Here is a 13,400-nt window from a genome sequence, read left to right as displayed (position 1 = left end):
CTGAGGAATCACAAAGTTGTACTATCTGATGATTTTACAAATACTTACTTTTCTAACTATTGTGTCTCTTAAGGAGGCTGCCTGATTACATCAAGATTATTATTATTGTTGTTGTTGTTGTTATTTCGAATTTGGAATCAAAGTATTACCATAAATAGAGAAAATTTGTTATTTTCAAATGTCTTTATCCACATTATTTGCCGATAACAGCTACATTTTCAGTGCCTTTTTTTTCTTTTATAAATTTGTCCCAAATGACTCTTTTCTTTATGACACTTTTTTTCAGATTTCAGGTCCCTGAATTATTGTTATTATTATTAATATGATGATTATTATTATCATAATCACAATTTTTATGATAATAATGCTTTTTATTTCTTAATTTCTATATGTATTTTTTATTATTATTATAATATTTATTAATGCTCTGTCCTCCGCTGCAGAAATGATGGCGGACATGGACGTGGAGGAGAACGTGCCCTTCCCCGTGGACCGTGATGGGAGGCAGTGGAGCGACGGGGGGGGAGGAGGGGGAGGAGGGGGGGAGGAGCAGGTGGACGGCGGCCGGACGCTGGGATGCTGCGACAGGTTCCAGCACGCCGTCTCCAGGTGGATGCTTCCGGAAAACACCCGCAAAACCTACCTGGAGCGAGCAAACTGCTGCCCACCGCCCGTCTTCATCATCCTCGTCAGCGTCGCAGAGGTGAGGGGGGGATGGAGTGGGGTGAGGAGGGTGAGGTGGGTGAGGAGCTGGTGAAGGAGTGAGGAGGAGTGGGTTAGGAGGGTGAGAGGGAGGGGAGGAGGTGAGGAGGTGAAGGGGTGAGGGGGGTTAAACGCAGTCCAACGGGCCGATCGTTAACGCCGAAAAAACAAGAAAACTCCTGGACTGGAAACAGGAAGTTGTGGCGCTTCCGACCGGCGAACCTCCAAACAAAGGAAAAACTTAAAAAATGTTAAATGGAATTTTTTCGAAAACCGGGAAACTCACTATTTAGTTTTTAGTTTCGTTCGTATAAAAATACATGTTTATTTTTTTATGTTTTATGTTTTTTTTATCTGACAAATTCTGTTTTGTATATTTTGGCTATTTGTATACTGTTTATTTGACTTTTTTTCATCACTTTTTATTCTATTTTATTTTATTATTATTATTATTATTATTATTATTATTATTATTATTATTATTGTATTATTATTAATAATATTTTTTCACCCTTTTTATGATGAAATGCACATTCCTAATGTGTCTGTACACTAGGAATGCCTGATGCTGATGGTTATTATTACATAACATTATGTAGATTATATCATGTAAACCTCCCTGATTTTGAGTGTGTGTGTGTGTGTGTGTGTGTGTGTGTGTGTGTGTGTGTGTGTGTGTGTGTGTGTGTGTGTGTGTGTGTGTGTGTGTGTGTGTGTGTGTGTGTGTGTGTGTGTGTGTGTGTGTGTGTGTGTGTGTGTGTGTGTGTGTGTTCCAGCTGGCCGTGTTCATCTACTACGCCGTTTACAACCCCCAGGAGCAGTGGGTGACCCTGGACCACACGATCTGGCAGAGCCCCCTGATCTACGACCCGTCCCAGCGGCAGGAGGCGTGGCGCTTCATCTCCTACATGTTTGTCCACGCAGGGTAGGTGGAGCACGGCTACACCCGCTCCAAAATACAAAAAAAACAAAACAAATACAAGAATATAAATAACCAATATAAATTATAACAAATACAAGAACATAAATAACCAATATAAATTATAACAAATAAAATAATATAAATAACCAATATAAATGAGAACCAATACAATTATATAAATAACAAATATAAATGATAACTAAAATTATATAAATAACAAATATAAATGATAACTAAAATTATATAAATAACAAATATAAATGATAGCAAATACAATTATATAAATAACAAATATAAATGATAACTAAAATTATATAAATAACAAATATAAATGATAGCAAATACAATTATATAAATAACAAATATAAATGATAGCAAATACAATGATATAAATTACAAATGTAAATCATAACAAATACAATTATATAAATAACAAATAAAATGATCACAAATACAATTATATAATAACAAATACAAATTATAACAAATACAATTATATAAAGAAATAAAATAAAATAATTGACAAATATAAATGAAAACAAATACAGTTATATAGATAACAAATACAATTATAACAAATACAATTATACAGTTAATAAATGAAATTATATAAATAACAAATATGAATGAAAACAAATACAATTATATAAATAAAAACATATACAATTATATAACTAACAAATCTTTAACAAATTTTTTTAACATTTTTTTTTAATAAACAAATAACTCATTTGTTTATTTAAAAAAAAATAAAATAAAATCTACCTTATTTCAGTCAATGTAAATAAGGGTTTCTCCGCTTATACAATCACAACATACAACAGTTACAGTAACAATTACAGTCACCGAGAAAGATTTATCTATTAAACAAAAACTAAACGTTAAACTCCCATGTGATCGAATGTGATCTGGAAACTGTGATGGTGCATGGTAAAATATACAGAATCGTGATAATGAATCCCTCCGATTCTCCCGGGTTACGCGATAGAGAAAGGCGTTTGCGCGTGTGGAGCTCTGCCTCAGCCTCCTGTCGTGCGCCCGCAGGGTGGAGCACATCCTGGGGAACCTGGTGATGCAGCTGCTGCTTGGCATCCCGCTGGAGCTCGTCCACAAGGGCTTCGAAGTGGGGATGGTCTACATGTCCGGGGTCCTGGCAGGTGGCTCCATCTCTCTCTCTCTCTCTCTCTCTCTCTCTATATATATATATATATGTATGTTTGTATGTATGTATATGTGTGTGTGTGTGTGTGTGTGTGTGTATATATATATATATATATAATAAATGTTTTACTCATCTGAAATAAGGTTTAAAATGCTGTTTCTATTATATTCTAGTCCAGGTTTGACTACTGTTTTCAGGAATCTGAAATAGGGTTTTACATTGTGTTTAATATCGATACAATAATAGAAACCATTTACCGTGTGTTTTTGCTTTACTGAATTTCAGCCATGCACCAGTTATGTCGCTCAGAGACACAGTACATTAAAAGTGGAGGCTTTTGAGTGTCACGCAAAAAGCCGAGGTTTTGGAATGTCAGAAGCTGCCAAGCGGCTTTCTTTCAGCTGATGTCTGTTCCAGTCTTCATGGTTGGAGTTTACGCGATATATATTTTTTGGTCTAACATAACAACATTTTTTATTTTTCACAAAATAATTTTGACGTAAAAAAAAAGAATTGGCAGACCCCCCGCAGCACCTCTGCGCAGACCGCCGGTCTGAATTTACAATCTCTCTCTCGTTATAAGAGTTTATCCTTCCATGGTTCATACCCGGACTCTCTTAAGTCCGTCCTTCCAATTTAGTCCCGGAGAAGAACACGTTTCCCTTGGGGACGTGGGCGCGTCATTCCCAGTTCCCACAAGGCACGCTGGGAAATCTGGGTCCACACAGTTACAACTTGCTTCAAGGCCTTCCATGACAACACGAGTACAGACGAGTGCACATTATCTCCAGAAGTCCTGTTCGTCCACGTCTGGTGCTTTCGTAATCTGCCTCAAGTCCCGAACGACGCCACATAGTTAAAGCGTGACTGGTGCTCAGGCATCTGGATTCATTTCCAATCAGTTAATCAATCGATCAATCAATAACTGGGGAAGGGAGGCTCTTAACAGCTGCGGGATGAGTTTGATGTGTCTTTGTGGTGGAATGTGCCTTCGATCTGTGGTTTCCTCCCCCAGGCTCGCTGGCCAGCTCCATCTTCGACCCCCTGAGCGGGCTGGTGGGGGCGTCGGGCGGCGTCTACGCCCTCATCGGGGGGTACTTCATGAACGCCGTGGTGGTGAGTTTCACAATAAGAGCGCGGAGGGAAACCCCACCCCCAGCTCTTTCACAATAAGAGCGGAGGGGGGCGGGACCAGACACTTAACTCCAGATTCCGTCCGTCCGTCCGTCCGTCCATCTCAGCCATTCCCAAACTTAAGAATGCCAAAGCCCATTTTGAAATCTGCGTCCCAAACCTTTAACGCACCTCTGATCAACACACGAGACATTGCCGTGGACACTACATCACTTTCAGAGTCGTCAGATCTCTGTACTGTTCACACTACACAAGGTTCTGTCTTGTGATTTTGGGAATCTTCAGTCTTGTGGCCTTTCACACGACATGACAAGATCTTTCGCCAGGACTAGTCTGTCGGGTCCAAACTACGTTTTGTCACCACCAAACATATATATATTCTCAATCACTGTAAAAAAAACCCAAATAAAAGCAGAATTTAAATAAGAATTATATTAAAAGTGGGTGTGGGTGTGTTTGTGTGGGGGTGTGTTTGTGTGTTTGTGTGTGTTTGTGTTTGTGTGTGCGTGTATGTGCCTGCGCCCTAATTCATTTCACAGAACTTCCGAGAGATGATTCCGCTTCTGGGAGTTTTCCGCATCGTGGCCATTTTGGCGATCGGTGGGTACCTTCCGTACGGTTTTAACATTAAATATCTTAAAAGTATTTTCTGTTAATCTCATCCCAAAACGTCCTTGTTTCTCCTCCTCTCTGGCAGTTGGCACTGATATCGGTTTCGCCATCTACAGAAGATTCATGAGCGACGAAGTTGGTTTGAACGTATGTACACACACACACACACACACGCACACACACACACACACACACACATATACACACACACACATACACACACACACACACACACACACACATATACACACACACACATATACACACACACAGACACACACACACACACATACACACAGACACATACACACACACACACACATACACACACACACACACACAGACACACACACACATATACACACACACACACACACACACACACACACACACACACACACACACACACACACACACAGACACACACACACACACAGACACACACACACACACATATACACACACACACACACACACACACATATATACACACACACACACACACAGACACACACACACACATATACACACACACACACAAGCACACAGAGCCACAGCGGCCTGGCCTCACGGAGGTCCTCAGGCCACCACGCCCTCATGAACCCGCTTCAGATTCCAGATAGAAGGGATCAGTGGAGGTGACGTGTCCACACCCGGCGCTGCCGAACTTGTGGGATGAAAGGAGTCGGATGCAGTTCCATCCTGTTTACTGCTCTCTTGTTTCCCACCGCAGGGATTTGGGGATGAGAATAAGAATGAGTAATACTTTATTAATCCAGAGGGAAATCTGTCACAACAACACACAACAACAGAATAAAATAAAACACGTAGTTAAATAATAAATCGATAAAGAAAAATTATCCATTGTGCAATGATTAGTTATGACATAGTATATAATGAAATATGTTAAAAAATAAATGTCTTTATATGATTATTATTATTATATTAGATGTTAATATTATTATTATATTAGATGTTTGTGTTTGTCACCGTGGATTCCATCAAAAATGATCTCTGTGATTGTCATTACATCAACTTAAAATAATACATTTGACAAAATGTTGACTGATAACTTTTATTTTAATTTTTATTTTTTTGTATTAGCGTCACAGTCGTAAATTACATAAGTTCCAGATTTTACGTATTTGAACGTGAAACAGCGACGACCTCTGGTGGTGCGTGGTACTGCAGGTAGACTCTCCTTGCAGGAGCACTCCAGTTGGACTTTAATAAATTCGATTTTAATAAAGAGAGAATATTAACGATGTAGAATGTGAGCTACCACCAGGAAAACGAACATAATGTGTATTAAAATGATTTAAGCTGAGTTTGACACCAGTGAAGTCCTCTAAAGTCGCCACATTATTACTGACATTTTTATAAAGTGTGTTTATATAAGACTTGAGTCAAGGCCAGTTTATTGGTGCAGCATATTTTATACGCAATTAAAAGTGCTTAAAAATGCTTTACATGATGCATGAAAGGCACGGCATACGAGCAAAGATGAATAAAAGTAAAATGGAAATAAAAACCTAAAACCAGATGAATAGATGCGTAATCAAATCACAGTGGGGATGGTAGCTCAGGAGGTTGTGCTGGTGGTCTAGTGATGCTGTTTGAATAATTGTAACTCACTTTGGATAAAAGCGTCTGATAAATGTAATGTAATGTAATAACAGATTAAAGTGCGATTTAATACAGGCCGAGCCAGAGGGTCGGGGTTAGGGTTATTTGGTTTGTTCTAATCTGAACGTGACAATTTAATTTACTCATATCTTTTTCATTTTTTTATTTTTTTACACCCTGCTGCTCATATTTATTTAGACCCCCCCCCACCCCCCCTCCAACCCCCAAAGTGGTTTGAGGGGTAAAATCAATGATCAATATCAATAAAATAAGATAAAATCATGAATATATATATATATATATAATTGTTTTCTTGACGTTATTTTTACACACCCTTGCACTTTAATGCTGTGTCTTGACTATTCAGTTTGATTTTTAAAAGGTAAAAGTTGAGCATATTATAAAATGACTCCTTATCTGATGAAGCAGAATAGTTTGTGCTGACACTGGTCTTTCTGGTTTCTGGCTGTTAAATTAAACATCAGATTTCAAGATAACAGTAGTAAATGCTTATTTGGCTTTGCTTATTTATTTTATTGTTTTATTTTAAATATACGTTCAGCCTCGGTGATTACTACTTGTGTAAAAATCCAAACAATACAAATGCATATTAATCTACATGTCAAGTCAACTGAAGTTCATGTAAATAAAAACAATTACAGATTTTTATACAATTACTTAATACAGTTATTATAGTCTGGAAAGAAGAATAAATAAGTAGAATGAAGCAAATTTATCTGCCAATGGGATATTTCTTTCTGAGGGGTTCCCAAACTGAGCTCTGCAGGTCCCTAAGGGGGCAGTGGAGGAAGTGCAAGGGGTCAGCATCATCATTTTTTTTTAAAGTGTGGTTTCATTTTGTTTAAATAGTTATTTTATATTTTTTTATTTGTAAATACTGTATGTGTGTGTAGTTATCTAGATGTTTATGTACTGTATGTGTGTGGGTTGTGTGTATTGGAATTTTATATCGCCGTTACAATCTTAAGAAGCCAGGAACTCTTGAAATTTAACTTTAAAAAATGCCTGAAGTGGAGGAATTAATGAGTTGTTTCGGAAAAGGGATGGACGGATGAAACACATTTTATTTTTATTATTATTATTATTATTATTATTGTTATTATTATTATTATTATTCCTTCACTCCAGGTGTCCTTTGTGGCTCACTTCGGGGGCATTCTGGCCGGGATGAGCATCGGTTACGTCTTCTTCAGCTGCTACAACAAGAAGCTTCTGAAAGACCCTCGTTTCTGGCTGTGCATCGTGGGATACGTGCTCTTCCTGCTGGCGGCTGTGCTCTTCAACGTCTTCCTGTCCCCAGCTCCCTAGGACCTTCTGACCTTCTGGAACTAACCGGAAACAATTGGAATTGGATATCCTATTAATGCCTGTCTTTTATATATCGACGAATCAATCATCAAATCATATAAAAAAAAAAAAAAAAAGAAGAATTTTCTATGAAGACACACAGAAATCATAGAGTCCTTCATCAGTTCCTCTTGGGGATTGCCGTTATATCAACCTAAAAATAACATTTGTCTATGTTGACGAATAACTTATTTTATATTTTTGTATAAGTGTCACATTTTGACCTTATGAGACTGGACTGTTAACAGTCGTTCAGTCACACTCAGGATTTTATATTTCACAGCAAACTTTGCGTTTCAGGGATTTTTTGGCTGCTCTGCCCTGGGTTCTGTCTCAGATCTTCCTGTTTTTAATGATTTTCGCTATGAAACAGCGCCTCCTGCTGCTGGTGTGTGGCACTGCAGGTAGACTCGCCTTCCAGGAACACACAGGGTTGTCCTGAATGTAGCTGCATTTGAAACAGTTGAAATGGTCTCGTTTCTTATCTTTACTCCTCAAGAAGCGTGAAGCGTATCACTTCAGGCTAGGCTTGGCTAGTTGAACCCATCTGCAGCCTTGTACTGAGCTAACACTGTTAGCATCTGGCCTGTCACTTTTGCTTTCGGGGAAACAGGGATTACATTGGTATCGATCTATTCGTCTGAATCTGGGGAACATAGACGAAGTCATTTAAATAATTTCCCCCAAAACCCGAGTATCCCTTTAGACACATCATGCAGCGAAGCTGCAGAGAATGTGCCTCATTTATACTGTACATTGGAGAGAGAATTGTGAAGTAAATTGTCGACCCGCAATCGTTCAATACCTCCTTGATATCTGTTAGAAGTGCACTTGAATCGTTGTTATAACCACTCTCCTTTTCTCTAATATCCTACATTTTGAACTTGTGTTTTTATATTATGTGTTGTTCCTGACACATCAGCGATGTCGGGTGTCCAGCTGTGATGTTCTGCTATTTCACTTGAGTCGTGGCAGCTTCTTCAAAGCCCAAAGAGGCACCAACCAGCGTGTTTGACGCTTATTAGGAGGAAACCGGAGGAATTTCACTGTCGTTTTACTGTGGAGCGTCTGAAACAAGCTTGATCACTGTAATGCAGGGATGGGCTGGTTGAGCAGCCACACCTGACCTGGATCTAGGTGATTGGGATCAGAGTGGCTGCATGCCTGTTGCTCGTTGGTTGGGCTCAGGAGGAACAGGTTAAAACGCCCATCCCCACACACACTCAGGATAGGAGCCCAGTCATGACATGTTCTATCTGCTCCTGGCTACTTCCACCGAGCCTCCTCTCTACAATAAGCTGGTGTCTACAACCCATCGTCTTCTGTGTGTCTTTGCCGGAGAGTCATGAAAACGTCACTTTGGTGGCGTATGGTAGGAGAAACTGCAACAATCACATTTATTCACATGGAGTGATTCAGCTTTAATCCAAAGTCATTGACGCTGTGTGTATTCTACACCACACTGTGTATTCTACACCACACTGAAGCTTGCTTCACACCGCATGCGACAACATCAAACCGGACATCTATTCGTTCTTATTGGGAGTCGGATTCCGCATCCGAAAAGCTGTCACGCGCTGCGGGTGCACAATGGTGCAAAATACCATTGATATCAAACCCAGACACAGTTCACCCAGCCGCCACTGGGGGGAAGGATCCGACTGTCGGATGCATGAGGCTATGCATTCAGTGTGAAGTGAGCTTAACAACCAGCACCATAATAAGAAGGTTTTTATTTTTTATTTCAATGTTTTTTCATTTTATTATAACTATATTATCATAGCTTTTTCCTTGTGTTTCTTTAAATGTCAAATTATTAAATACTAAAATGGCTTTTCGTGAATTTACAGGGCGAAAGAGAAAATCTGCATTACATTTTTGTCCTTGACTTTTCAGAATAAAATGAAAATAAGCTAATACCTTTTTTTAATATATATATTTAATGGTTACTGTAGACACGATGTAACTTAAATGAGTTTCGCTCACTTTATAATGGAGGTTAATACTCAATTCAATCAAGATGCACAAGAAAATATATTGAGAATAAATGATTCAATTTACATTGTCCCAGCTTTTCATGTGGAAAATAAGACATCGCTTTATGAAAATGCTGTTTTGATGAACAAACGATTAAGTTAACGCATGAACAGTTCAGCAGAATATGACTTGGTTCTGGCGATGAAAGCTGTGGGAGACTTTGACCAGTAAAGGTTCAATGGGCTCGTCCCAGCGTCTGTCTGGTGGTTTCCGGTTCGGGGGACGGACGCCGTGTCCTCGCGCCCAGAATGAGAATGGGCTCAAACCGGAGTGTTGTTTTGTTTTTGTTTTTTTTCTTGTTTTTATTGATCCTGACCTGATTGGAAGCCACGGTTCACGCCGGTTTATCTGGAACATCCCATAGTTTCCACCGCCGGCTCGTCGATACGCCCACTTTCGAAACTCTGTCTCTAAACTGAGCCAAGTTGACATTTTGATGCGGATTCCGTTGGTGTTTGGGCAGAAGAATGTTTGTTTATAGATTATCTTTTGTTTGTTGTTTATATTGTTGAACATATATTGACCATCGACCGTTTTCCACAACAAGGGCCCTCAGTTTGATACGCAACAGGCCCCGGACCCCATTGGAAAAGATTTCATCTCTGGGATCCAATAACAGAAGATTTGTCTTATTAGATGCAGTTTTTATTTTACTTATTTTTGGAGAGAGAACCGTGAAACTGATCCAAACACTCATGAATGACTATCGACCGTTTTGTTGCCGGGGACCCCCTGGAACCTCCCGAGGGACCCCCTGGGGGTCCCCGAACCCGATGTTGATGGTACAAACAACAAACATGATAGAAAATAATAAAGACTTTACCCAGAGTTTAAAATTGGCAAAAACATTTTCATTTGTAAACAGAAGCTGGATGGTTATTAGTCATAACTGTTCATGGAAAATATATCAAATTTACATTGAACGGTCTATCTTTAATTTAAATGTGTAGATTGTTTTACATCTTGAAACTAAACTGAAATGCAAATATTCAGCAGGTGTGTGTATTATTATTTGAATAGTAAAATGATAATTGTTTATGTAATAACATGCAAATAGGTTTCTGAAACAGTGAAGCACTGCCAGTAGTTCCCATTGACCCAATGAGACCTTTTCACCCGTTTGCTGCAACAGGACAAGTTCAAATCAACTGCTTTAGGATTTAATTCTGAATAACTTTAATTCAGGATAACTATAATATTGAATAACTTTAATTCAGGATAACTATAATATTGAATAACTTTAATTCAGGATAACTATAATATTGAATAACTTTAATTCAGGATAACTTTAATAGTGAATAACTTTAATATTGGATCATTTAATTCTGGATAACTTTGATTCAGGTTAACTTTGATTCTGGATAACTTTGATTCTGGATAACTTTGATTCTCCATAACTTAGATCCAGGATAACTTAGATTCTGGATAACTTTGATTCTGGATAACTTTGATTCTCCATAACTTAGATCCAGGATAACTTAGATTCTGGATAACTTTAATTCTGGATACCTTTTTTGCTAGATAAATGTAATAATCGATAACTTTAATTCTGGTTAACTTTAATTCTGGATGACTTTAATTCTGTATGAGTTTAATGCTGGATAACTTTGATTCAGGATAACTTTTATCCTGGATAACTTAGATTTAGGATAACTTTGATTCTGGATAAATTGGATTCAGGATAACTTAGATTCAGGATTACTTCGATTCTGGATAACTTTTATTCTGGATAACTTTAATTCTGGATAACTTTGATTCTGGATAACTTTGATTCAGGATAACTTTATTTCAGGATAAGTTTAATTCTGGATAACTTCAATTCTGGATAACTTTAATTCTGGATAACTTTTATGCTGGATAACTTTAATTTGGGATAACTTTAATTCAGGATACAGGATAATTTTAATTCTGGATAACTATGGTTCTGGATAACTTTAATTCTGGATAACTTAGATTCTGGATAACTTCAATTCTGGTTAACTTTAATTCTGGATAATTTTGATTCTGGATAACTTTGATTCAGGTTAACTTTAATTCTGGATTTACTTTAATTGTGGATAACTTTAATTCTCAACAACTTTGATTCTGATAACTTTAATTCTGGATAACTTTGATTCTGGATGACTTTTATTCTGTATAAGTTTAATGCTGGATAACTTTGATTCAGGATAACTTTGATTCTGGATAACTTTGATTCTGGATAACTTTGATTCAGGATAACTTAGATTCAGGATAACTTTGATTCGGGATAAAGTGGATTCAGGATTACTTCGATTCTGGATAACTTTTATGCTGGATAACTTTGATTCTGGATAACTTAGCTTCAGGATAACTTTGATTCTGGAAAACATTAATTCTGGATAACTTTAATTCCCAGATAAGTTTAATTCTGGATAACCTTAATTCTGTTTAACTTTAACTCTAGATAACTTTAAGTCTGGATAACTTAATTCAGAATACCTTAACTTTAGCATATGTGATAACTTTAATTCCATATAAATATAACTTAAATTTGGGATAACTTCAATTCAGGATAACTTAAATTCAGGACAACTTTAATTTGGCATAACTTAAATTCAGCATTACTTTAATTCTGGATATCTGTAATTTGGGATAACTTCAGGATACTCGATAACTTGTGTTAAATAACTTTAGTTCAATCAAACTTAAATTCGGGATAACTTAAATTCAGGATATGGGATAACTTTCTTTGGGGATAACTTTTATTCAGGATACAGGATAACTTTAATTCTGCACTACTTTAATTCAGGATAAATGTCATTTTAGGTATCTTGACCCAGCCAACCTGAGTTCATCAGAATCCTATTTGTCTTGATGAGCAGAATCCCACTGGATCGCTAAAGGTCGAGCAGCGTTTGGATTTGGCCTCCATTCCTGCTCCAATGATCGCCCGCTGTTCGTGGGGGTGAATTGGGATGTCATCTCCTGCTGATAACCAAACCAATATTTCCACAACCTGTCACGCTCTATATAACTAATGACACGCTACCTACTATGGATATAGGCGAAACTGATACCAGTCCATCGTAGTTAGTGGGGAGATGAATGATTCCCAACTATAAACAGTTTAACTAGTTTAACATGAAGCCTCCACATGGAAGAATCCCACGGCCGCGGTCTCAAAACACAACCGGTCGTCAATGACACATAGAGACGTTTAAACCCATTTAATGATGTTTAGAAGTGTAAACCACGGTCACTAACATGCTGTTGGCAGCCGTGAGCAGAGCCGACATCGACCTCTTGTTAATGGGATAAAATTTGGTGTCAACTGGACAAGGCGATTTAATTAGATGAGGAGAGAGAGGGGGCAGCGGAGTATGAAATCGGACGTGACTCATTGATTTACTTGACATCAGCTCAAAAGGATTGATCTGACCGAGGCCTGTGTCAGTCCATGCTTACGAACGCACGGCTCCATACAGCCTGGCGGGGCGGGGCGGGGCGGGGCGGGGCGGGTGGGGCGGGGCGGGGCGGCCGTTGTTTTGTTTACAACATTGTCGTCTAATTGGACAAACTGTCAAACAGTTGTGTGTTCATGTATCTCACAATGACAGCGTGGGGTGTGTCCTCCTGGAAACTGCCCGGTTACTACTGAGAGTAGATGTTCTGTGTAAGTTACTCATATTTAACTGAAGGGTTAAAACACATCAATCATGACATACTCTATCAACAGTAGATAGAAAGATGGATGAATAGATGGATGGATGGATAAATAATGTAGATAGATAGATAGATAGAGAGACATATACTATTACTATATACAACTTTGAAGAGAAAATAAATGTTATTATCTTCTCTATCCATCCATCCATC

General features: G+C 38.2%; 1 protein-coding gene across 1 annotated transcript; it reads left to right on the top strand.

Moving 5' to 3' along the window:
- Nucleotides 1-448: 448 nt before the first annotated feature.
- Nucleotides 449-10,411, top strand: rhbdl2 (rhomboid, veinlet-like 2; the record flags this gene model as incomplete). The annotated part of the gene is made up of 7 exons (XM_080005363.1): nt 449-703; nt 1,479-1,627; nt 2,669-2,781; nt 3,802-3,902; nt 4,460-4,520; nt 4,618-4,679; nt 7,308-10,411. The coding sequence occupies 7 exons, from the start codon at nt 449-451 to the stop codon at nt 7,485-7,487; spliced, it is 921 nt and encodes a 306-aa protein (XP_079861489.1). The 3' UTR covers nt 7,488-10,411.
- Nucleotides 10,412-13,400: the final 2,989 nt, after the last annotated feature.

The sequence above is a fragment of the Zeus faber genome, assembly GCF_960531495.2.
Source record: "Zeus faber genome assembly, chromosome: 8".
NCBI classification, from domain to species: Eukaryota; Metazoa; Chordata; class Actinopteri; order Zeiformes; family Zeidae; genus Zeus; species Zeus faber.
Note: the sequence above shows the minus strand (reverse complement) of the source record. Positions and strands in the feature narration are given on the sequence as shown.